Source organism: Anopheles gambiae, chromosome 2, assembly GCF_943734735.2.
Source record: "Anopheles gambiae chromosome 2, idAnoGambNW_F1_1, whole genome shotgun sequence".
Taxonomy (NCBI): Eukaryota; Metazoa; Arthropoda; class Insecta; order Diptera; family Culicidae; genus Anopheles; species Anopheles gambiae.
In genome coordinates, this window is record NC_064601.1 from 90338794 (window position 1) to 90364908 (window position 26115).

Genomic DNA, 26115 nt, shown 5'->3' on the forward strand with positions numbered 1-26115 from the left:
CCCTAAATACACACACCTACAAACCCCAAGGATACTAACCACATCACGTGGAAATAAAAAGCATTCATCAGCGTTCCAACAATGACAGTAAGAGGCTACACAACGACAAATGTGCCACACCCGCACAGCGCACAGGCAAAATGTTCATCTGTCGCTGTCGTATCAATTAAATTGAGCATGAAAGCCAAACCATCCCACACACACACGTTGACGCTGCAGAAAAATGGCTCCCCTTCGCAACGTGTCTTTTTTGTGCACACAATCATACATAAACACACACACACACACACACACACACACACACACACACACACACACACACACACACACACACACACACACACACACACACACACACACACACACACACACACACACACACACACACACACACACACACACACACACACACACACACACACACACACACACACACACACACACACACACACACACACACACACACACACACACACACACACACACACACACACACACACACACACACACACACACACACACACACACACACACACACACACACACACACACACACACACACACACACACACACACACACACACACACACACACACACACACACACACACACATACACACACACACACACACACACACACACACACACACACACACACACACACACACACACACACACACACTCTGAACCACCCAAAAGAAACACACAAACACTCCTTTTGTCGGCAAGCATATACACACAGAGACACAAGCACACGATGACTTAAACGAATTCCTGGTGCAAATGAACGGAACACAAAATATGTGCAAAATGGAAGGGACGGAGTGTGTGTTTGTGTGTGAGACGAAGGAAACGAAACCCGGTCGAGTGGAAAAAAAGGAAACGTATTTCTAACGTAAAAATCTCTGCAGTCACTTTTCACGTCCGTGTGAAACCTTCAGCTGACTCATGGTGGGGTAAAGGGGCGAAAAAAGCACACGAAACCTGACCGGAGTACTGCCTTCTTTACTCACATGCCAAGCACAACGGCTGTGTGTAAGTATGTGTGTGTGTGTGGGCAGAATATAGAATGTCCGTGCTGGTGTGGTAGGCTTTAAATTTTACCATTTTTTATGCCCGTAGACTCTGAGCTTTCGGCTGGCCGAAAGGATACAGGATATGTAAGCGTGGCTCGCTGCTGCTGCTGCTGCTGTCAGCATTTGCAGCACTGTCTTCCGTAATAGGTGAATCCTTTAACTCCATCGAATGGGGTGAGTAAACGAAGCAGGCAGTAGCCGGGGACAGAGGGACAAGATGAACCGTAAAACTGTGCATCCAAAAGGGCACACACAGAGCCATAGGGGTGGAGTAGGAAAAAAAGGACGAACCAAACCAATGCATGATGCAGTAGAGCATCCATCGTGAGTGATCCTGCAGTATGTAACTCTTGTACCTTTCTTTTTTTTTTGTCGGACTGCGCCTCCATTTATGCTACCACACAACTACACACGTTTAGATGTGTGTCTGAATAGGGTTAGTGAGCGCGTGTGTATGTGGCTGAAAAGAAAATCTGACCAGTTTTCTAGGTCTTCCATTCATGGCACGATTCCCATCTCAATTTGCTGCCCCTTGAATCTGCCTGTAAAGAGGTTGGCCGACCGACCAGACCAGTGCATGTCTGAGGTTTCAGATTTGCAGGTCTTTAATTCAGCATGCAGTGCTCACTTCAACCTCGATCCATTCCGTACCGAACGCGTGTCGTCTTCCCTAGTCTTTCCGATAGCTTTTTTCCTGCCTTCTTTGGGCATGCGATGGAAAAACAATCGACGACTTGGTTGGTGTGTTCGCATGTGAGGATGAATGAAAGAAAGGATTGGGACGACTCATCACACACACACACACACATACACATTCTCGATAATGAACCAGTTGACCTACACGTTTAACCAGAGATTTGTTGGAACAAAATTTCAGTCCAGCCAGAACCAGAGCAACCATCAGCAAAACGGTCAAGAAGGCCACCGCCGTCACCACTCCACCGGAGGGAATTGGAAAGAAGGCAATTTTGTGGCATTAATTCGAGGTCAAACGAGAAAACGATTGGTGCAGTGATTTATTCCTTCTCCATTCCAAACAGACCGTTCACAGCGTGACCCGAAACGAAGAGAGGGAAAGTGGGACGAGCGTTACAAAAGAACGTCCTTAGTGTGTGTTTGTGTGGAATAATTGCACAGCCCAGGCAATTGTTGGACCGTTCCTACCCCCAAAGCAACACACTCAGGCTCGGACCGGAAAGTGTCGTGGAAGCGCATTCGTTAAATTAATCCCGCATCCTCCCCGGCACCCAAGGGACCGGTAGATTATATTTGGTTGGAAAAGTTTATTGGACAAATTAGCTTAGGTCATAATTTACTGCACTCGCAGTTACACACACGCACACACAGTAACTGGCAAATGGCACACATACCCGGGGTTTAATTTTCGGAAACTCGAAAGCTGCTCTCATCGAAAATGTATGACTTCCAAGTCCAGAAGGGGGTCAAGGGTGGCTTTTGCTTGCTCTTTTCGAGAAACAAAACGCTACCGCCACACCAAAAGCCAAAAGCTGCAGAAAGGAAGAAGGAGGAAGGAGTGTAAGAGGTCGAGATTATTTTGTAAAACCAAACACTCATGTAGGGCTGGCCAGCTGGACAGCAGCCCAATGCCCATTTGGAATCGTGAAAAGTGTCCTCTCCCAGTGTTCGAACTGGTCCGACTGGAACAGACCGTGGAGCATAGAACGCAGACACAGTAGCAAGAGGGCTCGGCTGCGGCCCCACCCGGGAGCAACAACTCCGGCAGTCGAAAAAGGGATCGTTTCATAACTAAGCGGATCAGATTATCCGAGCTGGAATTAACACATCACTACTACGACGACGACTAGCCGAACAGATGTTAAGTTGTGGTTTTTCTTGTTTTCTTTTTACAGAGCGCGTCCATGTGTGTGTGTGCTCTTTGCAATGAAAAGCTTTGGAAAATGGAATGGCGGAGTGGGTTTCATGGTTTCATAAATTCTCCTACAAACTTTCGCACACTTTGCACAAAATTTATACCACCTGACCCTTTTTAGCGTTGCATACATTTAGGGGTAAAGGTTGGCTGGACGAATGAACAGAGAAAAAAACACCACACGTCTCACATAACACACCCATTTTGCTGCCATAGAGAGGTATAGTAAAAGGTCGATTCGTCTTCTCATATCCTTGTACGCGTGTGTGTATGTGTGTGTGTGTGTGTGTGTGTGTGTGTGTGTGTGTGTGTGTGTCAGGAGCTCACACGGGAGGACGCGCGCAGCGTGTGTAAATCCTTTTCGACATAACAAAGTTGCTCTACCATAAGCTCGTTACGCTCGTCCTCGGTGTGCTGCCGAAGCAGGTTGATGAAAATTTCCATTTTTACGTACACAAGCGACTTCATTTTTTTCTTCTTCCCTTTATTCATCATCATCTAACGTCGGTGAGCCATCGGCATTCGGCTCGTGTGAAGGTTTTTTTTGGCTCTGTGTATGTGTTTTTTTTACGAGGTGACAAGGTAAGGACAGGTACCGTGTGCATCGCCGACGGTAGACGATGCATTCCCGGGGTAGGTTGGAGGCTCGATTCTTGAACCACACAGCGATACAGTGCGCTATAGTATCGCACCGTGCCGATGCCGTCGGTTCAGAGGTTGAGGATGGCGTATTATCTGCACACCCGTTCCGAAATGCCAATCTCTTACCCGGACAGCCCGGTGAGATAGTGAGCCTTTGAGCGGTACGTGGTCGCTTTATGGACGGGAATGATCCGCCCCGGGAAGACCTTGAGTACATACACACACAGAGCACACGTGTGAGCAGCGTCGACGGTTCGTTTAGGTTACTTACAGTCAGCCTTATAGTAGCTGATGGGTTGGAAATGGTGCTCAAATGAAGCCGACGACGACGGCGAAGACGACGACGACGATGATGATGATGATGGCGATGTTCATCGTACGAGCTACGGCTAAGCATGGCTGGAGGTCGTGTTCTTATGGCGCTAGCATGCATTTTATGACTCGTGATGTGGAACAGGGATTTGAAGATACTAAACATGGACGCGATACGTTATTTCCCTGTGGTAGGTACGAGTGCAGTTATCTGATGTTTCCACAAGCCACGATGAGTGATTCTTCGAAATCCAAACTTCATTTAATACAGTTGAATTTTTAGGTTGATGGAACCATATTTTTTCACAGAATGCATTCAATTCTACAACTAATAATCCTGCTGCTAACAGCCTACATTTTCAAGCATTACCAACTAACGCTTAATCCGCTTCGCCGTTAAAAGTCATCCGTTCTATCTAACGCGCGGTAAAAGAAGATTAAAAATCAGTCTTCACATCGCAGCGTCTGCAAATGTGATCGTAAAAGTGGCTCTATCATCTATACGTTCGTTATAATGCCGGTGCTCTGATGCCGGAAGGGCAGCACAGAGGCTACAGACTTACACGTCGTTGCTGCAGCAGCACACCGAGTGCGAGGAAATAAACAGGATAATTAAAGTACCTCCGGAAGGCGGGATTCCTTTTAGTGTCTTGCTGCTTCCGGGATGCGTCAGTAATGACAACTTCATCTGCCATATATATATTTAGCTAAGCTTCCTGAGTAGAAGATAAGCGATAGCTCCACACCTTTGTGGCAAGAAAGTGTGAGCTTTAGCTGTGCTGGCATTACACGCCGCTCTTCCGGTTTGTCATATTCTACTTCAAATACTGTCACACGGTTGTCGATGTTTAATCAACTTTCCACGAACTCCCCTAGCCGGAATGTGAAACCTGTGGCGCGAATGAATGGAGGTGAACATTCCTCGTTGCAGAATGTGTCATGTCTATCTGTTGAAACACACTTTTGAAACGTGATTGTGGAACTTTTCACGCGTTCCAGAGTGCATGGATACAAAGGGAAAATAATGCCGCAGCTACAAATGGAACCTCGCCAGCCTTTGTGATATACAATTACATACTTTAAGGCAAAGAACATAACAAGGGAATTATGGAGTTCTCTGGAACCGAGAACGAAACATTCCTGGAACTACTTCATCAAGAGCAACCTTGACACGCTTCCGTGCAAGCTCATACTTAGTTGATGGTTTTCTGTGAATTTTGTCGATCGAATTCTAGCTAGGTTAAGTTTAGAAAACCGCATAACAAACAATGCGACTGAAGCGGATCGTAACACCGTGACGGTGGTTTGTTGTCGAGGGTCCTAAGCATTTGAACCAAACCACAAGGCACAAAATTGGATTAGATTAACAAACAAAACAGAAAAAGAAGTTCTGTTCGCTTACCTGCTCTTTTAATCATTTGTGATCTGAATGACAATCACTAAGATCACAATAAGGAAATCGTAGAACAAATTAAATTCTTCGGTTTAGATACTTATTTACTAGCAACGCAAGTTGATAGGAAGACTAAAGAAGTCTTAAACTAAAGCACCATGCTAAAGAGGAGATGTGAACGATGCTCATTTGCAACCAACACACCCGGCACGATAAATGTGCTTTAATACCGCCAACCAACAGATGGTGCACATAGACATATTTTACATCTTAAGCACGGACTGCTGGCTGTCTGTCTCCAAAGAAGGCGTTATGAAATGAAGCAATGTAAAGAAAAAGAAGAAAAATTAGGACACCGTCTGGTGTTGGTGATATACGAACGTATGTAACGCTATTCCTCTTATCCCTGGGGACGGGAAAGCATAAAGTTCGTGTCGTTTAATGTAACATTAACATGCAATACTGTTTGATTTCAACGAACGCCCAATGTTCGGTGAGCGAACCGTTAAAATCTACTTTAATGAACAGAACAAAAAGCACTTAAGGGGAAGTATCGTCAAATATGTATCTGAAATGAACCGTTATTAAAAAAAATAAATCTTTAAAAATCATTGCAAATTGCATACATTTAGGCGCATGTGATAAATGAAGTACACCTTACGCTATTTTAAAAACTCCCAAAAATAGGCAACTTGCATTACAACTGTTTGTTTTTTTCCTCACTTATCTTTTCCAACCTTACTGAGCCTTAAAACATACTAAATGAAAACACACAAGCCCATGAGTGAAAAGTTTATCACATCGTAAAACTGCGTGTTGCTCAATTCACGCGTATCGATTTTGCTGTCAGTCAAGCTTTCATTTCCCATCCTACCACACGCTCATGTACAAGCCCACCAATCATTCTAACGAAACAAAGCCCTGAGCCATGATTTGTACCCTCTTTACGTTACGATGTTATTCTCCTCTCCTACCTTTTCTTTGCCAAAGTCAACAGCACCAGAAGCCGCTGTCGTTTTTTTCTCCATTCATTTGATTTAACACTTTAATCCATAACATCTCCCACCCGTTCGCCCGTTTTTGGTGTACGAGCAAACGCCGAAATGGTTCACTCCGAGTCAAACCAGTCTAAATCTGCGAGACGGTTCTGACGGTATCCGCTCGCTGTGTTACTTCCACATCGCATCGCAGGGAACCATGTAAGTAAAAGGGCACCATCACACCGTAAACATCGCAGCAACGCGATTCGTGGTCGTCCTGCACTAACCGTGCCCACGTTAGACGTGTAAAAGGTGAAGCAACAAAAGGAAGAGAGAAACAAATGCTGTGCCCAACCCGATTGTGACGCGTGTTGGAAAGACAAGCAACGCGCGAAAAGCGAAAGCACAACAATGGTTGATTTCACCTATGAAGCGATTGGCTGCTTTCTCATCACGATGAACCGGGTGTGAGTGTAAGCGAACGTGTTGCCAAACAAAACAACAAAAAAGTAGAGCCTGCAGATACGGTGGCAGAACCATCGCCTAACCGGTAGGGAAACAGGAACCACTTTAATGCTTTCCTATCTCGCGCGAACGAGCAACCATGGTGGCAGAGGCCGTGTGCTGGCCCATGCTTGAAGGAGGAAAAATCGATGAACAAATTGGTTAGCATAGTCTTTATTTACATTTCATCCCTCGCGCCCAGTCACCCAGCTTCGCTCGGAGCGATTCGATCAATCTCCGTGCCGCTGCTACCTGTATGACGGAGGTGGCTGGTTTTCCGCCACGAACAGGGGGGAAATGGATCCGCTGCTGGTAGCGACATGATTTGTGAAGGTTTGCCGTTGCTATCGACGGTTCCGGATGGTGGAAGGCGGTTTGTCATGGAAACGGGTTGGGAAACGTCTTATGGAAAAGGGACGCACGATAAAATCCTTTCCAACCGGACCCCTTTTCACGCCGTCGTCTGTGTCCCGGGCCTGGGGTAGCTTGCATCAATAATGTAGCCCCGATCAGGTGTGTAAACCGATGAATGCTGCAAGTGGGTGCTGTCTGTGTTCCATCCTTTTTGTTCGCCTGTCCGTTTGTGTGTATGTGTGTGTGTGTGAGTGTGTGTGATTGGGTTTGTGAAAAAGATGAAATGTGAACACTGCTTGCTCTCGAGAAAGGTTGTGAAGTATGCCGCTCGCTCCAGTTTAAGTGTGTCTGTGTTTACCTCCTCGGCCCGACAAGGGTGAGAAATACATCCGCTCTTTGCCTATCGGTATCAGCATAACACGCACGGACGCGATACACGATACACCTTAAGCGGTTCTTTGTTCAGCCTCCAAAGACCAGACCAGAACCGTGCGCCATGGCTTACATGGCCGGCGGGAAAATGCTTTCAACTCGATCGCCTCGGTTGGTTCCCTACTTCTGCGCCTTTTCGAATGTGGTGAATATCTCGATCTTCGTGCCAGAGCATCTTGCCCAGGTAGCAGAGCCGAAAATTCCAACGCAAACGAACGAACGAAAGCATATTTAAGCGTTTATCCGCTGTTCGACCTTTCACTGTTCGCAAAGAAAGCATTTCTGTTAGGGTTCCGTGTTTTTTTATGCTGCACACAACATACTCACTCACAAAAAAGCGGCATTCCACCGGCGAACGGAAAACGAACAAACGAGATGATGGAATGTGCGGAAACGGATCGATCGAAGCCCGCTATCAGTTGATATTGAGTTCCAATTATAACAAGCTGAAGAAGTTTAACATCGGGAAACCATTTTTTGTCTACTTCTACTACTACTGGAGCTCGAATAGGAAAGCACAACAGAACAGACAGCCTTGAACGTCATCCCTCTGGGAATTGGGTGTGTGAGAGTGTGTGTGTGAGTGTGGGCTTGGATCGTTTATTTATTTATTTTACTTCCTTTATTTACCTGCTGGTAGCAGACTCCGTTACGATTTATATTTCCCCGTCCCCACGGTTGCGAATCGATTCATTGCGTTCTAGGTTAGGATTCAACGGGCTTAGCAGTGTACCTGGTACGCCAGAAGTGCCAGAGAAACATAAATAACAAGCAATTGTCAGGAAAACGGAAAGGGGAAAGCGGTGAGCAGTGCTTTCCATTTTGAAAGTAAATAAATAAGATTCTCGTTAGCTCAGTCGACCAGTGGGGTACATCACAACATGCTGCTGCTGCTGCCACTGCTGCATCCTCCTGTGGATGGTGTTTTATCAATCGTTTCTCCATTTTTTTTGTTCCATCGATATTTACAGTTTACCTTGCCGTGTTTCGTTCCATTCCTGTTTTGCGTAAAGCGTACTTAACAAACGTGCTAACTTTTTTTCTCAACTCTCAATTTTTCCCATTTTCCGTTCTGTTTGCAGGCTACTTCTGGCACATAACGGATTTACATCTGGATACGTACTACACTACCAAGGGCGATATCTTTCGCAGTAAGTATACTGTTCCCCATACCATTTTTTCACTTCCCTTTTTGTTGCCCCGTGTTGACAATCTGCAAATTCCTGTCCATGTTCTTTTCCGTCCGTTTTTGCCTTTTCCTTTGGTACCTGCGTGATGCTTTCCGGGCTCGCGTGTTTTCTCCCCTACCGTTGACACAAATTTCACGCACAACCCAGGAATAATGGTGCGCTGAAGTTGTTCCCAAGAAGGACGCTCCATTTGTATGTGTATGTGTGTTTGCTCTGCTTCTACACACTACGATAACAACACTCTATTTGCCCTTCAAGGACGTCGGCGTACGGTTTCGGGGTGTGCGAGCCACTCGTTCAAGATGCGTACGAACATATGCAAAACGCTTTCATGGAATGCTGGCTCGGGCCACTTGGTAATCGAAGGAATTTGGAAAGCAAGTGGAATCCCATTTTGGGACGGTTGGATAAGGCAAGCATGCCGATACCAGGATGTGGGTTTGCGATGCTTTATTGCTTTTTATGTGTGATTTAAGGGACAACAATGGGAACGGAACCCGGCGGGAACGATTTTGCGAGCCGTGCCACAAGTGCCTGAGATTGTGTAAAGCTTGCTTGCTATTTAGAATGATTTTAAGTGGTTTATTGCAGTGCAGAAGGTGGATGGAACGGATACAGCGCGGGAATAGATTTGAACAAACAATCGTTCGTTTGTAAATTAAAATTAAAATTAAGTAAATTCAAGAATAAATTGGTATATTTTCCATTAAATATTCATTTAACAAATAAATAAATAAGTTTTGCCCTCAAATCAATTGCTGTTGAAACGCTTTATGCAACATAACCACACCAAAAAATCCATCCCTAACAGCAATTAACGCCCATAGTTTATTGATTTCCCACGTCTAAACCAACAAACACCCACACGTGCACACATTCAAAATAATAATTAAACGAAAAAAAAACTGTATAAAATTCAATTTATTAAATCATATTCAGGGTGTTCGGGGCGCGCATTCATAATTGAAAAGCTAAACTAATAATGAAACGGTGGTTTATCCACAGCACAGCCCACAGGTCCCAAATCTACCAGCCACCAGGCGTCCCCACCGGGCAAATCAAGCAGGGTGCTGCACGTGTAGCAAAATTGACACTTTTTTAACCCCCCTTTTCCCGTTCAATTCAACAACATTCGTTTGCCACACCCCACCTACTCGATCGATAATCGAAAAGGGGTTGTTTTAAATAGTGCAGATTAAATCGAAACGATACACCGCTGACATTAACACTTCAAATTAATATCGCACATTTGACCCCGAAAAGAGGACAGAAACACACACACATACACACATATACACAAGCAAAAACAAATCGTGAGCTAAAATAGAACCATAACACCATGCCACGTTCATATTTAAATATTAATCTGCACTTCAAGCTTCGCATGCCACGACAACCGCTTTATTAGAGCAATTTTGCAGCAAATTGCATCCCACCACTCTCTGGAGGGGGTGGAGGCGATGGTTGTTTGAGGTGGAAATGAAATTTCCATTTCACCATAAATCCCAAAGCTTCCCTTTTACCCTACAGACCATTTAAGAGACGGCCAGTCTTCGGTTTGGCAGTAGCTAGCTTAATAATAAAACCATTACACATATAACTACTTCCGAGTGCAACACAGAAGTCGCATGGTTAGCTACACACACACACACATACTCACATACTCACACTCACGAGATGATAAAAACTCTAGCTTTACTTTCAACCCACCGTCAGCTAGTCGCAGCAAGAAATGTACTCGATCCGCCCCGGGGGGGGGGGGGGGGAACAAGCCGCGAGCTTGAAAGTCGGTGGGATAAAGTTTTGTCAGCCTTACCACCGACTCATATCTCTTCTGGACAGCGTGCGCTAGACCCGTTCTCCGTGCCAATGTCTGCAAATCTCACCGGGCTGACCTAATTTGAGTTCGAGTTCGAGCAAAAATAGGGGAGTTTGGTTTTTGTCTGGGTGGAACAATTTAGCAAGCGAAATGAAACATATCTCCACTTTTGCAACGGCTCAAAGGCACAAGGAAAGGCTGTCGCGTTATGGGTGGACGGTATAAAAAACACACACACACACACCCGTTGAACAGCAAAAAAAAACAAGGGACTAGTGGACACCATTGTCAAAACTCTGGTGCGCCCTGCGTGATTGCTGGTTTGGACTTTGGCAACCCGAAATGCGACTGACTTTATCCAATAAAGGCAGGGCTGGGGCCGAGTTTTGTTCCCTTTTTTGTTACCGGCTCACCCACATTATAGACCCCATCTTTGGGCCGCTCGTTGATAGAAAAAGGCCCAAAAATTCAGCACACGAACGAAAATGGGAGGGAAAAAAGAAACAAAAAAAAACCCACAGCTCAGCTTTATTCCACTCACATCCGCGCTGTTAAACGAGCGGGGACAGCTACAAGGCGCAAGGAACTCGTACGACGTGTGTGTGTGTATGTGTGTGTGGAAGGTGCCTGCAATCGTTCTCAGTTGCAGCTTTGCCAGCTAATCCTTTTGCATTGTTCGTATGGGGGTTTGGATTTTGGATTCGTTCTTCGTTCCCGCAGAAAACTTTTGCCCGACGTACGAGGGCGCCCACTGTATCTGTCTCTCTTTGCCTCTTTTAGCTCGTTTTTTCCTTGAAGCAGCAGCAGTACACTTCCTTTTTCTTCCCATTCACGCTGATTATTCCGTCTCTCCCGCAGGTTGCTGGCTTAACGAACATCACTCGAACACAGCCAGTGCCAAGCGCCCGGGCCCGTACGGAGATTACATGTGCGACAGCCCATGGAGCCTGCTGGAATCCGCCACGCAAGCCATGAAGTCCAAGCAAGGTGATAACGTCGAGTTTGTCCTGTGGACTGGGTAAGTGCCAACTGGACCATCAGTGAGGGGGGGGGGGGGGGGGGGGGGGTTGGAATTTTTCTTCCCATTCTGGTTCTGTTCTGGTCGCTCCTAAAAATTGTCCCGCAGTTTTGGTGCGAGAAAAGCACCATTTTTAAGCATTTTTTTGTCTTCCGGAGTTTCGCTTTTTTATCAAGCAGGGCAGAAATACTTCTTTTTTTGTGTATGTGTTGGTTGGTTCTCTGTTTTGGTGCCTTCTGCTGACCATTTCGGGATGGCCGTTACTGGCCATAAACTGCTTTTCGAAACGAGGCAACGATCGAAAGAAAGAGGGACACCAATGGCGGGCAGGACTGCTGCTCGACCAAACTTTAGTGCGCGTGATTTATCGACAGTCGGTACAATTTATGATGTCTTGCAAGAAAAGCACCCCAAAGTGGAAGAAGGAAGAGGAAGAGAGAGAGGTAACCCAAGAGGGTGCCCTCCCGTAATCTCTCTCTTACACACTTGCCCTTTTTTTTTGGGGAGGGTTTTGTGATATGGTTTTTTGTTTGTGTGTTGGCGTGTTTGGCGCGACCGCCACGCTTACACGGTTACACAGTTCGATTTTCCGGGCAGATTTTTTTTTTATTTTTATTCCAGTTGCTACACACCAGGAGAGTGAGTGTGTGGCAAAAAAAATACGGGAAATGAATCGAAACCGGTGCCCTCCGACCGGGTATGTTATTAATATTCGCCCACAATCGCTATAAAATCTCGACCAGTATAAATCAAATCAATGCCAGTGCATTGGCAGGTCGATTCGGCACCACAGCTCTTTGGGGCTAACGTTTGTTGCCTGCTCAAAATCTCTTCCTAAGCGTTGTTTTTCTCCAGCACTCGAGCAGCGCTCTAAAGATTGGAAAGTTTTTCTTGCCTTCCGGGAATACGGGAAGCACACAAAAAAAGAATGAAATTTTCTCTAAGGAAGAATGAATTTTCTTTTCATATTTTACCCCTCCCCGACTGCTTCATCCACCCCATCGCAATCGATGGAACGTCGCTTTCGTGCGACTTTTTTTTTCAACGCCGTCTTTCCATCGATTCAAGCATAACCGATTTTATTCATTTGACCTTCCCAGTTCGCTTCCCGGTCCCATCTTTCAAGCACCGTATTTGTGCACTTTAGTCGCATGCCTCAGCGCAAACGACTTTGAATATTTGATCAGGAATTACATAATGCCGCGCGCGATGCGGTACGCGATATGAATGATAACAATTTTCCTCCCGTGTGCGTTCCCGCTTTTGTGTAGCATTTGGGTGAATTATACCCGCCTTAAATGGGTGGGTAGGGTGGGAAGTGTTACCATTTTGTTTGGGTGCGTTTAGAAATTGTAGCGTTTAGAAAGATGCTTGACGCTGCGTGTGGCGTTTTTTATTCCACTTGTGCACGCACACGATTGTTGACAGCTCGCCTATGACGGCAAACGCGTGTAAGCATTCGATCGCGTTAGCCCTTTTGTGTCGTACCTAGGGGGGGCGGTGGGGAATGTGGAAAAGAACCAAATGAAAAAGAAAAAGAACAGTGCGCCTCACAACAGTGACGTTTGATCGAACGCTTGGCTGCTTCTCAAACGTATCGCGCTGTACAGGCAGGAACGTAACTGGCAATCCCGTCGCCCATTCGTTCGGTTTTGATCCCGCTGGCCTGTTCGGTTTTCGAGGAAGCGTACAATCACGGGCGGGACAAAAGTTCAAAGCGCTCAACGTGCTGTGTGGCACGAACGGTGAACGTGATGGCTGAGCTGTGTTTGAGGGGAAGTAACAGCAAAGGAACAAAAGAAGAATAGAGGGGGGGGGGGGAATGCTCCCAGATCCCGTTCTGTCTAGCTCGTTATCGGATTCGTGGAAGAACTGGCTGCATACCATCGATTACATCCGAGGTCTTGGGTACACTCACCGCCCGATGGTGGAGATGTTTATGAGCGCAAAAAATTGAATTATCAGTGCCGCGTGACAAACGCAAGCATGGATGCAAAACGCAAAAAGGTGATCTTGTGAAATAATCATTACGACGATACCAGAGAATATGGTTTCATGGATCAAACATTTGAACGTGAGTCGACTGACGAGTAAAAAGAAAGGCCAACCACGACAGATCAATCAATCTGGTGCTGAAAAATCTCAACCCAACCTGGACAATTAGGGTTAAAAAACAATTGCCATGTAGCTTGCTTAAGCCACATAGCTTGAAGAAATTTTCATCTTTAAATATTATGCCTGAATAAATTTTCCAATAAATCATAATATTTAACGATGAAAAACAGCGATCAATTGCACCTAGCAATACAATATTTACTTTACTTATTTACGCTTGAATAGTTCATCAAACACCTCTTCCTTCGATGATATGCTCTACTGCACCAAATCCTCCGCCTAATTGAACTACACCATCAGCACACGGTATAATCATGCTTCAGATGATCACATGTTCACTCTGCCACTGTTGGAATGTGGCTCCCCATAACGACTACGGCTGCCAGCTTCAGAGTGAAGGCTCACTCGGGCTTAAAGAATGCTTCAAATAAATATTCCATACATACATCGTCATTTCCCAGCGCCATGTGTACCATCCTCTCTCCGCCTCCGTGTGACTGTCTCGCCATAGCTTCGACTTCGATATTTGGTTTTTCATTATCCTCGGAATTTGCTATCGACCGAACTTTGCAGCGGAGCAAGATAATGGGCTGTTCCGGGGAAGGTGTACGAAAAACGTGGAAACGGGGAAATAAATCCTGAGTGTGTATTCCATTTTTGATAGGCAATTTTCTTCCCGTACACAGCCGGTAATTCGACCTACCCTGTGTACCAGAAAAACATACTCACACTCACACATACACACAGAGATAGAAATTCCGTTGCTTGCGTAAATGCACGCATGTGAGAGCGTCGGTGTAGGAAGGACTAAAAACAACAAGGATTTGGTTTGAGTCGATACAACGGAACTCCTCTAGCGGGTGGTGTAGTGAGAAGCAAAAGCAAAAAAATAGGCACATGAATTGTATCATTTCGAAGAGAAAGGCTTTTCCAGCTCTTCGCCGAATTGTGAAAAGCGGCAAAAGTTCCCTCCCTTCGGCATGCTCGCTTTCCTGCTCGTTCCGAGGCAAGACAAACGCCAAATAGAAGCGCAACCCCGGAAAGCTCGAAGTGTTTCAGCCGAACCGTTCGGCACACATACGACGCAAGACTTTTTGAAATACGCCTCTTCGATTCAAGGTGAAATTCAATTAATATTAAATGATATTTCTTCGGAAAGCGAAAGCACACCGGCAGTGCTCGTTTTGCCGGTGTACTTTTTCGAACCCCTGTTTCCTGGTTAGTGCTTTAGGGTTAGTGGAAGTTATTGGGAAATAGCTGTAGTAGCGCAGCATATCAAAATCGAAGCGGAATGTATTCTGTTTACCTTTTGGCGCAATCGGTTTATTTTGCTCGCACAAATGAATTTTGTGATTATTTATTGATTTTAGCTCAAGCAAAACTGTATCACCGAGCACCGAGAAGACATACAGGTTGAAGTGAAACGCGTGTGTGCGCAGAGGTACGGGCATACGACAAGGATGAAATGAAATAAGTGGCAGAAATTTCATCTTCATTTATTTTGTATAAGCCTAACACGCTCACAAACACAGACACGCACACACCAAGTATAGCCTCTTAATGTTATCATCAGGTTTAATATCCCGCCGTCTATCCCTGGAGATACATTTTCACCTTCGTGCTAGAATGCTGCTTGAAAATTAATCTTGGCTCAGCTCCAAAAAACCCCGGATGCAATGAAATCATAAAATCTACTCTCAACTGGAGCCGGTGCTACTATGTGCTGCGTACCTTTTTGCCATCAACCGGGCACACGATACTCACACCCACTTAACGAGTCTCCCAGTGAGACGTTCAAGCATGATGTCACCTACGTTAAGGTATGCGCTGTACGTCTTCGAGCCCTCGAACATTGTGAACAGGGGCGTTCACTGCGTAGCGTCACAGATTTTTCTTCTCCCTCCATGCTCATGTGTTTTAAGAACCAGCCCGACAGCAATAGGGGTAGTGATGGCAGGTCAAGACTAGGGCTATGCTCTGCCACTCAGTACTGCTGCAGTGCCATCTTAAAGCAGCCAAAGGGGAAGAGCTTTCAACCCACTCAAACAAGCAATCTCCACACCAAACCCGGCTTTAAAAGAGTCTATTGAACCTAGTGGCCTTACCGCCTGGAGGATGTTCTTCCTTCAAAACACAAGAGCTGCTCTAGACGAACGCGCACGAAGAAGAGCAACTGCATTGCATTCCTCGTTGCTGTTTTTTTTATCCGTCGCGTTGTTGCTCCAAACGATGTTACTCGCACCTTTGTACAATCTTTTCCATCCACGAAAACGATTCTCCACCTCCACTCTTTTACCCACAATTGGCAACGTCATGGGATGCTCAAATTCTTGTTCTACCGCATCCGCACACAATCCATTCCCTGTCTGAGCGTTGAAAATTGAGCCTTTATATATGTATGAACATTCCCGCGCTTGTCGCAACAGGAAAGGCACTATTATCCTTATGCAATCATCAGTAGTAGTAGTGCCCGGGACATCTTGCAAACCCCGGGAGAGTGGGGAAGCGTTCCGCTTCGCATTAGCGAGACATTCAGCGAGCACTCCAGAAGTTCCCTCTCCAACCGGGCCTGGCAATTGTTTCGACATCATCGGGTTGTAGCCCGAGACTGATTAGGTGCCGGGTGTAGTCGGTGCGAGTTAATTAAAATATTTTAATTAACTTGCGGCTGCTGTTCGCTCGCACGCATTTATGGGCTTTCGTGCAGGCAGTGAACCGGGGTTTGGTATGCGCTTTTTGGTCGATGGGGCGCGGGTAGGGCATCTTGTTGTTGCGTCGGTAGGCTGAAGTGATGATGCGAAGAGGGCTAAGGCTTCATTACCTCATCATGCGAGAAAGCTTTTCGCTGGAGGATCGCTGGAGGTGGTATTATTAGCCGATTATGGCTATGCTGGATTATTTCGCTACTGATGCTTGGCTGAGCTGGGGAGGATCAATCAATCTTGAGCGATGAGCTAGTGATTAGATAACATAATCGATTGCTTGAAGCCAAATAAGATTTAAATAGTGAATAAATAAACTGTTATTGGGACTTGTGATATTGAACAAAAATTATATATTCTGTGGATTCACTTTTCGGTGGATATTTCCACTTAAAAACATATTTTACATTCCTGTGTTTGTATACCAATATCCAAATTGAGTTAAATTGCATAAAAAATGCATTGAAATAACATATCTGAACCTTTTTTGATTATTCTAAAAACTGAAAAATAAGCCAGTTTTGTGAAGATGAAAGTTTGTTCCTTAATCTTCAAATCTTCACCATTTTCAATGATCCATTTTGTTTTTAGCATCCTACTTTAACTGTCAAAGACCATGCGCCTCCATCATTCACAAACCACCATGCGCCTCCAGCCATGTGGTTTTTATATTCACTTATTAAATTCTGTGCAACGGACTTATGTTTAGTTGAACATTAAATAAAACTTATCTACCCTCATCATCAAACCATATAGTATCCCATTTTTAAATGAAGATGAGGCAATTTGATAAGTATTATTTTAACGACATTGCTCTTCTGCTATCATAAGGATTTAAAATCAATCCAATTCGTGTTATCCCAATTGAAACATAAAAACTGTAATTATTTACCTAGCTGTAAGGCAAACTTTAAGAGACTTTTCCTAATTTAAAAACACTCACTCAATTCCAAATAAAAAAAATGCTCTGTAATGTACATTTTCTTATTCTACGCCCGTAAAGGCACACCTGAGCGCTCGGACAAGTAAAATCCATTTGAACATTTCATCCAAACACGCCGATTGGAAACATTTTCATTAAATCTGGCAATCAAAGTGTTTAATTTTCCGCACAAGCAGCAGCCCCACGGGTCGAACCGCCAGCCAGTCGACGAGTGCAATTCCATTAGATCTCAGTAAAAGTTGCAGTTGTCCGCAGGAAGTTTTACCTTGTGTTTTCGCTCTCTCTCTCTCTCTCTCTCTCTCTCTCTCTCTCTCTTTCTTTCTTTCTTTTTCGCTCTCTGGCTCTCCCTCTCTCACTGTCTCTTTCTTTCTCATTCCGTTCTTGGTCCCATTACGCCCACGGCCACCACAAACCCACACCAAAAGTGGCTACGTTCGATCGAAACTTGATGAAAAATAAAAGCTTCAATGACATAGAAATAACGCCATTCTAACCGCTGGGAGCAGTGGACGGTGGGGGAACGTTTTCATTTTCTTTTTCCATACCCTTTCTCTTCTGGCAAGATATGCTGGCTTTCCAAAATAACAGAAGAAAAAAAAACATAAGGAAATTGGTTTAAGTACTTACACTCTAACGGTGCCGAAGTGTACCACCGGCAACCGAACCTTTCAATACTTTTCCGTCCATTTCCTTGATGCTTACCGATCGAAGGGCGTGCGATAGCCATGATGTTCGGATCGAATACGGTGTCTGCGTGTGGGTGGGGTATTTGTGGAGCAACAACGAGTGCGGTCAGTGGTTCGTGAAAGTTTCCCAACTGTTACAGCCCGGCATCCCCCAACGCTTTTTTCTTACCTTTTTCATTTTCTTCACTTGGATCTGGGTGGGAAGCAACACTGCCTCCCATTTCATTAGAAATGCCAAAGGGAAAGGTTCTCTACCCATCTCTCCGTCTAACAGGAACAAGATTCTGCAGTGAAATGAGAGGAAGGGAAAAAAAAACAAGAGCGCTGTGGCATTGGGAGGAAGCCATGGTAAATGAAATAATTTCTTTTGCATTCGATTTTGATTTCGACTTACTGAGAACACCACCGTCTGCGGGGGCCCAAGCGGAACCGGACGTTTTGGGAAAGGGAACGGCTTGGAGCATTTGGCATAGCAGGGCTATGTTTACATTGCGTTCGAAATCTGGCAGCTTCGGTTGCGGTTGAACGGAAAGCAATCATTCCATTCGGTTCTAATTAAATAGCCAATTAAGTACAAAACTCACTCACTTCTCTCGAAGGTTTGAAGGTGCTGGACCACAAGTGTACGTAATGGGTTTCCAAAGGCATTTGTTTCCTTTTTTTTGTGTGTGCAATGGAACGATTACCTGTATTTTAATGATGGTTATGTTATTGAAATGATGCAAAGTTTTGATATGTTTGAAGTCGGGTTTTTCCATCCCTTTTCTCTTTAAACAGGTTATTGTTTGTTCCTGAAGCTAGAAAATGAAAGCCATTCTGCCAATATCAATCGCTTTTTCATAAGCGGCCCAAAGCGGTGGATAATATCGTCTTATCCGTTCGCATTTGCGAGAAAATGCTTACTTTGAGCGAAACATTCCATTCGCTCGAAGCTGATATTTTCATTTAAATTCTTCACCCGACACATTGTTCGCTACAAAGCTCGCTGTTTCTTTTACCCTCCATCCGCACACCGAACGGAAGCATACCGATCTGCACTGATCGAAGCCATAAGAATCGGTCTTCCAGGCAGGATCCATGTTTAAACGGCAACGAGACGAGATTCAGTAAAATTAATTTGAAGCTAATTATGTTATTTTACCCCCGCATTCAACGCTTTCCCGCTCTTGAGCGCGCTCAATGGGCAGAAATTAAATTCCTATTCCATTTCCGTTTATTGTAATCTACGCGACGGTGGAGAAAGAGTTTCCGCGGGGGCGCCAATTACAGCACTACAGTGGATCACAAAAACGCTGGCAAGATCCGTTCCGAGCGGGCAAAGAAAATATTGGCAAACGGCTTCCAAGTTGTTGGGCAAAAAGGCACGCGAAACACGGCGGAAGACGGCCACACTGTAAACCATCTTAAAAATGGCCCATCGAGGCAAGGCAAGGTGAAGATGAAAATCGGTTGAACGGTGCTTCTTTTGGCTTCCAACCACTGCAGTGGCACTCGAAGAAGGTTGAATAAAACATTACCGTTTCTGATGGAGGTGGGCTCGCCAAGTGGGGCCCCTTTTTGGTTGACCAGCTTGCGGAAACCTAGTGAAAGAACGAAATACGTTCAAGCCTGCTGCTTGAGAAATAAAATATTTGAAGGAAAGAATCTTTTTTTTCTCGTTGGAGCAACGCATTCAAGCAGCTATGCAGCTAAAACCGATGAAACATTCATTCGCTTCGAATTCTCGGCTGCTTAACATTTTTCATCGTATTTTATTCGCAGGTTGTTATTTATTTATATCGGTTTTGAGTGTCGGGTTGTGGAAACAGCACTCTACTTTTCTGACAAAAAATTTACGCCCAAATGTATGCAATTGAAATACAAAAGTGTCCTACTTATAATCAAACACACAGGAAAACAGTTTCCAACAGTTTTGTTTAATTACGAGCCACTAACATAAAATTTAAGTAAGTTGCTTGTCTTCTATATGTCATTTCTTCACCACGGCATACACCAGCCATTTAGTGAAGCTAATCAACATTCACATCTTTCCTTAACTGTCTTAACCATGCTCCCCATTTGTTCCTGTTCAAAGGCTTTCCAATGAAACAATTTTCAATATATTTTCCATCCAAGAACGAAGGACTTTTCTACCTTCCTTTTTTCCTACCATAATAACCCAACACACCGTCTTTCTACACGGTCATGCTGATGTGGTGGAAAATTTCATCAGCGATCAGCGGCTTCCGGGCTCGAACAACATCACGAAAAGCTAATTCTGGCATGTCACGGTAAAGGATATTTATTGAAGCTTAAGCGATTGAATCTTTCCATTTTTCCATCAGCCATCGAAATGTGTGTGTGTGTATGTGCAATTTCGACATTTTGGGCCTTCGTTCACGTTCCGGATCGTTTCGATTACAATCCATTGTACAAGCAGAGCCGATGGTGGCCACACACACACACACACACACAAACTTTACAAAAGGGTCGCATCAGGCCGTCCGTTCGTTACGGTTCGACAATTTTTAAAATTCACATTCAAGCCTCATTGTCAATATCTCACTTTGTCCACCTTTTTTCTCGATTGTACCGGGGCTTTTTTTGCCGCTCATCGTCGTCCATTTGCTTTCCTTCGATTACTCGGAGCCCAGGATCCACTCGGCAGCTTTGTTCGTCCCTGGTTCCCGGAGAGTGAAGTGGTTTGCTACCTCGCTCAATACTCCTGCTAAGGATCGAATTGTTACCTTCCTCTGCTGCTTCCCGCATACTCCCTCACCCCATTCAATTCACATGGTCAAGTCATGCCGGCACAAAATCTATTGAAGCTCATTTCCATATTTATTCACCAGTATCGTACCACCGTTCGGCCGGCTGTCGTCGTCGTCCTCGTTGCTGTCGTACCATTGTTCCGGCAATCCGGTTGTTATCCGGTTCGATATTCACTCACTGTGCTTAGTCTGCTTTGCGGGAGAAGGCGTGTGTGTGTGCAAGAGGCAAGAGAAGCAGCAAGTAAAAACACACACACACACAGTCAGCCAAACGCAAATGAAAATTGTGCCGTTAGGGACAGGTTTCGGACCTTCACTATGGTGAAGGTGTCTCTGGGTCGCCGGTTTTAAATTTATGCTTTCACATACCTTTCGATCGGATGATGTATTTGAAAGTCTTTCGCGCAAGCCATTTGAGCAGCCTTGCCGACGTATTATTTCTTTAAGGTTGAACAAAAATTTTAAAATCATTTTCAAGCACACCCTTAGGCGACACCACCGCAGCGCACACCACCACCGATATTGTATCGAGTGAATCTGAACAGTCATTTTTAGCGAATGCCGGTACGTGCTATTTGCGCTCTAATGTGAGTTTTTTTTTTCGTTTCCTTCTCGGAGCAAAAATACAGTGCCAGGGTGTCCCATTTCCCTCCCCTGCTGCCATTTGAATGATTTGAATAAATTTCATGCCTCACCACCCTCAATAAGATGCGGCAAAAAGATTTGGTGGGGGGGGGGGGGGCAAAGAGAGTGGGACCAAAGCCGACGAACACCGTTCTACCAAACCGTTCGTGATCGTACACTCATTTCCATTGCAAATGGCTTTTGTGTCGTCAGTGCGGAGGGCAAGGCGCGAAGCGTCACCACAGGCTGGTGGTTTTGATGTGGAAATCTATCTTATCCCTGTCCTCCTGCTTCTTCTGCTCTTGCTCAGCAACCACCAACACGACCTGTCCTTGGGGTTGGTGCTGGCGTTCAGGCAGAAAACTGTCATCTCATGGTCGTGATGCTCGTGCTTTCGCGGGTGTGCATTTGTTTCCGTACGCTTCTTCATCCACACATCCCGCTACTTCCTTCCTATGCCTTTGGTGCTGTCAAGCAAAGAATAAAAAAAACAAATGCTCCGGAAAATGGTTTCTGTTTTAGGCAGCCGCTCTTCTGCGGAAGTACACAGGAGTAAAGTCACAAAACAAGTGAATTTGCTTTCCCTCAAACTCGCGTTGCGCTTTCTTTGGCCCAGCAGTGTTGGCACCGCCAAGTGGGGGTTTGCGTGGGGTTTTCATTTAATACGCAACGGAACATTAGCTGCTTCCCGCTGCCAAAACTAAACGAAGCGTAATGATAAGCGACATAATCATGCGTCCGGTGTTGGTGGTTGACAGTGTATTGGGGTTTCAGGCTGTAGTAGAATCTCTTCGCTGTAAAAGCGGGTAAAATCCAATTAAGAGCGAAGAAGAGTGAAGAATTAAAAGACTAGAAATTTTCATTTATGATCGTTTCTTGACACTGTTTAAGGAAAATTATATCCAACAGATGTTCCATCAACAGGACATCATAGCTTTTGATAAAACGCATAAATTTAGGCAATTATAGCACACATACCATACACATACACATCCATTCTACTGTATGCTTCTCTCAGTGTTCTTTTCATACAAGTAGTGTTTTGTGTGAAAAGTGTCACCCATTATTATGTTGAATGTGTCAAGTGTTACGACCTTTGTGGTACAAAAATAATTATATGCGTCACCTCGGTCTCAATCGTCACATATTTACTTCACACACACATTTTCACTCTCTCTCCCTCTCTCTCTCGTTTCTTCTCCTTCAGTGATGGACTTTCTCATTCTGCCAAGCGAATGCACGAAACCAAGCGATTGGACGTGCTGCGTAACATTACGGAGCTGATGAGCCGAACGTTTCCGTCACAGTTTGTGTTTCCGGTGCTCGGCCACGAGGACGGTAGTGCCAACTTCGAACAGCTCGGCGACCTCTGGCGCCACTGGTTGCCGCTCGAGGCGGTGCAAACGTTCGAAAAAGGTAAGAGCGCACGCATGGATGAAAGGGATACCATTACACAGAACACGCACGCACACAAGCCAGCACCGAAAATCCTCAATTCATCATTAATTAATTACTCACTGGTTGGTTTTTTTTGTTTGCTTTCCTTTTTGTCTCTCTTCAACCACTCCAGGTGGCTACTATACGATTGAGCAGACAAAGAGCCGGCTGAGAATAATAGCTTTAAACACGAACTACATGCGACACGACGCCAAGTACTCGCAGTCGCACTCGTCCGCGGTGAAGCAGCGGCCGGACGGGTCCTACCACTACCCAGCGGGCGGCCACTACGGGGACCACCACATGGGCAAACACTACCACAGCCGGGAGGGCAGCTCCTCCGGCTATCTGTACAGCGACCGGCGGAACGGATATAGTAGCAGTAGTAACCTAGCGGACAGTGGTATCGGTGGCCACGCCAGTGCATTATCGGGATCAAGCAGCCACGAGTCGGAGAAGCAGTGGGAGTGGCTGGAGGAGGTTCTAGCAAAGTCGAGTAGAAATAAGGAAACTGTAAGTATGCGACAAACTGTTTTTTATTTGCCGTTTTGCACGAAACGTTTGTGTAAATAGTGATAGCTTTTTTCGTTTGAAACAGTGTTCGCTGCGGTTTGTATGTTTTGCCTTTACGCGCTGCCACAGCAGACCTGTCAAAACAGTCATTTTTTCGCCTTTCTGGAAGCTTCGCAACAGAATTTCACGAGTCTTATACTATCAATCAATTGTAGAGGCGTGAAGTTGCTGTCGGAACTGTTAACGCTTGACATTGTCATTGACATTGACAAGTGAGCGTTCGACAGCGCGTTTTACAAGCGGATGAACGAGGCACAGTTTGTTTGATCTATGGAAATGAATGCAGTGAGAACATCAAGACCTTTGTTAACCTTTGTTATCAAAACCGTTTGTTTGAACTAGTTTTGCTAAAGGAATGTTGATGAAATAAAATTTTAAAAGTCAGCGCCTAAAAGAATGCTATCAAGCGCCTAAATGTATGCTATTCGATAGCAAAAACATTTTATCACTATGTTTTCCTTCTCATAAACGCCTTGCAAGGCGACAAGCAACCAAATATAATTCGATATAATGATATTGTAAATTAAAATTCCAACTAATCTGAGTTCAATTGCACAAAACTTCACCAAAGACTTAAAAGCTCAAATACTCCATTAATTAAAGGTTGCAAATTCCACCAAAACCCAAAACACTCAACAAAAATCCGGGAATCGTTGTGGGGAAAGTTGTTCTGGTTCAACTAATGCCAAAAAACTTCACTCAATTTTGAACTTTGAGCTTTTAAACTTGAAGGTAAGCGTCTTTAAAGCAGTTAAAGCAACACCAGCTGTCGAATACCATGTCAGCTAGCGTGTATCTGTGTAACACGCATCGAACAGCGAACTGCATTGTCACTGCTGGACCGAATGAAAAATCGCCACGCGAGAAAAAAAAGGGGTAAAGTGCACACCAACAAACTTGCACCGTAATGAGTATCGAAACAGGGCGAAAACATCACCCACAGGCGGCATGAGAACGGTGCAAAACTTTCCCGGTGGTGGCGGAGAAAATTAAAAAAAAAAAAAAGATCTCCACCGACGACAAAGCCAAACAACGCAGAAGTTTCTTTCCAGTTCCGTTCAGGGTTTGTTTTGCCGGCTGCTAGTGTTGCTGCATCAGTATCAGCAGGCGAATCCCCTCTGATCCCGAAGCCCATTGTCTATCCAAGACGTGATATTATTTTTCTCCACTTACGGAGCTTGAACGGTTTGCCCTTTTTCTTGCTGTCCTTCCGTTACACTTTGTCGTCGTTTGTTGCGTTGTGTTTCGCCTGTATCTTTGTTGCTGCTGCTGCATCCTCCAACCGGTGTTGCATCCTCCGGCAACCGGCAACCGAAAAGGATCACCATTAGTGTCCGTGGTGGGGTTATGAGATTGTTTTCATTCTTTTCTGCCTTTTTTGTGTTCTCTGCCAGCCAGAGAAAACAAAAAGGATGTTACAGAGTTTTCATCCCTTCCAGCTGCCCTTCCGCGCCAATCCAAATGCATCCTGAACGTCACGAACGGACAAGCAAAGCGGAGCACTTTGTTGCAACACGTGAGGGATGGCGGTTTTGCGATAGGAATGGAAGGAAAATTAAAATTAATTAAAAAAGTCCACCAGCAGCAGCGGCAGCAAAGTTCTGCTGCAAAATGGGGATGAGCGAGGGCGTTGGGTGTACAGTTCCGAGTGTAATCTTTTTCGCGCTGTTTACAGTGTTACAAACACACACATTGAAGAAACATTTGCCCTTCGCCAGGGTTTTGTTGCTTTTAATTTTGCCTTTTCTTTCCGGTGCAATCCATCCTTCGACAAAAACCACCGCGACCCGACACCATTTGGCCGTCTACATTTGCACAATCTGTGACGACGCAATGGCGGTAAGACACCCGACAACCGTTCGTTTACGCGTTGCCAAGGATACCTCGTGTTGGAATCCCGTTCTTAGCTGGTCGTGCTCGTGGGATTTTTTGTGTTTGCGGCTCAGCCTTACATGGCTGTGCTTTCTGCTTTCTCCTACCAAAGCGCCAACGATCATTCGACCATCCTACCAAGGCTACCGCGAACAGCAAGCGCTGATTTTGCTCATTAAAGAGAATCGTTTTATGCCCGCTAGCCGGTGCGTGTGCTACGGCTTTGTTCGTTTAGGTCACTTTAGGCCGGTGGCGGTTTTAAAAATATGGTCCTCTTTACTCAAGACACACAATCTAAATTCATTACAAAGGTTCCGCTTGGGTTAGGGGGTTGCTTTGGGTGCGTACTCTCGCCTGCGCCCGCAAATAGGCGATGTTTGCAGATCGTACAAAGCACGATTAAGGAATTGAAAGGGGGAATTTAGGTATGGGGGACGGTTTTTTGTTTGATTTTGTATGTACCACGCAACGAGGTTTTCGTTTTTTGCCTGCGACCAAATCCCTTCCCATTATCCACGCGGTTGTTAATCTGTTGGTTAATGAAGTTTTCAGAATTTGTTGTGTATTTCGCGTTCGCTCCTATGCGCCACTGTGTTTGCGCTCTTCCTTCCAGCAACGCGTGTTTGCCGTCTTCATGACACGAAGGAAAAGCCCATCCTTTTGTTTCCCTCCATGTATACACTTCCCTTTTTTTCGGTTAAATTTTAAATCAGTTCAGGCTTCCTGGTACCGGGCTGGAAAGACGAAAACGAAAGAGTATGATGAGGAAGAACAAAATTAAAAACACACAACTGCGAAAAGG

The 26115-nt window shown here is 45.1% G+C and overlaps 1 protein-coding gene across 3 annotated transcripts in view; it reads left to right on the top strand.

Annotated features, from left to right (window-relative positions):
- The window catches only part of LOC1276475 (acid sphingomyelinase-like phosphodiesterase 3a), an 83090-nt gene that overhangs the window by 43422 nt on the left and 13553 nt on the right, over window positions 1-26115 (top strand). For all 3 annotated transcript variants that reach the window (XM_061647901.1, XM_061647900.1, XM_061647899.1), the window contains exons 3-6: window positions 8667-8735; window positions 11452-11611; window positions 22639-22847; window positions 23002-23381. In XM_061647901.1, the coding sequence (XP_061503885.1) occupies window positions 8667-8735; window positions 11452-11611; window positions 22639-22847; window positions 23002-23381 (818 nt within the window). The remainder of the gene's footprint in view (window positions 1-8666; window positions 8736-11451; window positions 11612-22638; window positions 22848-23001; window positions 23382-26115) is intronic.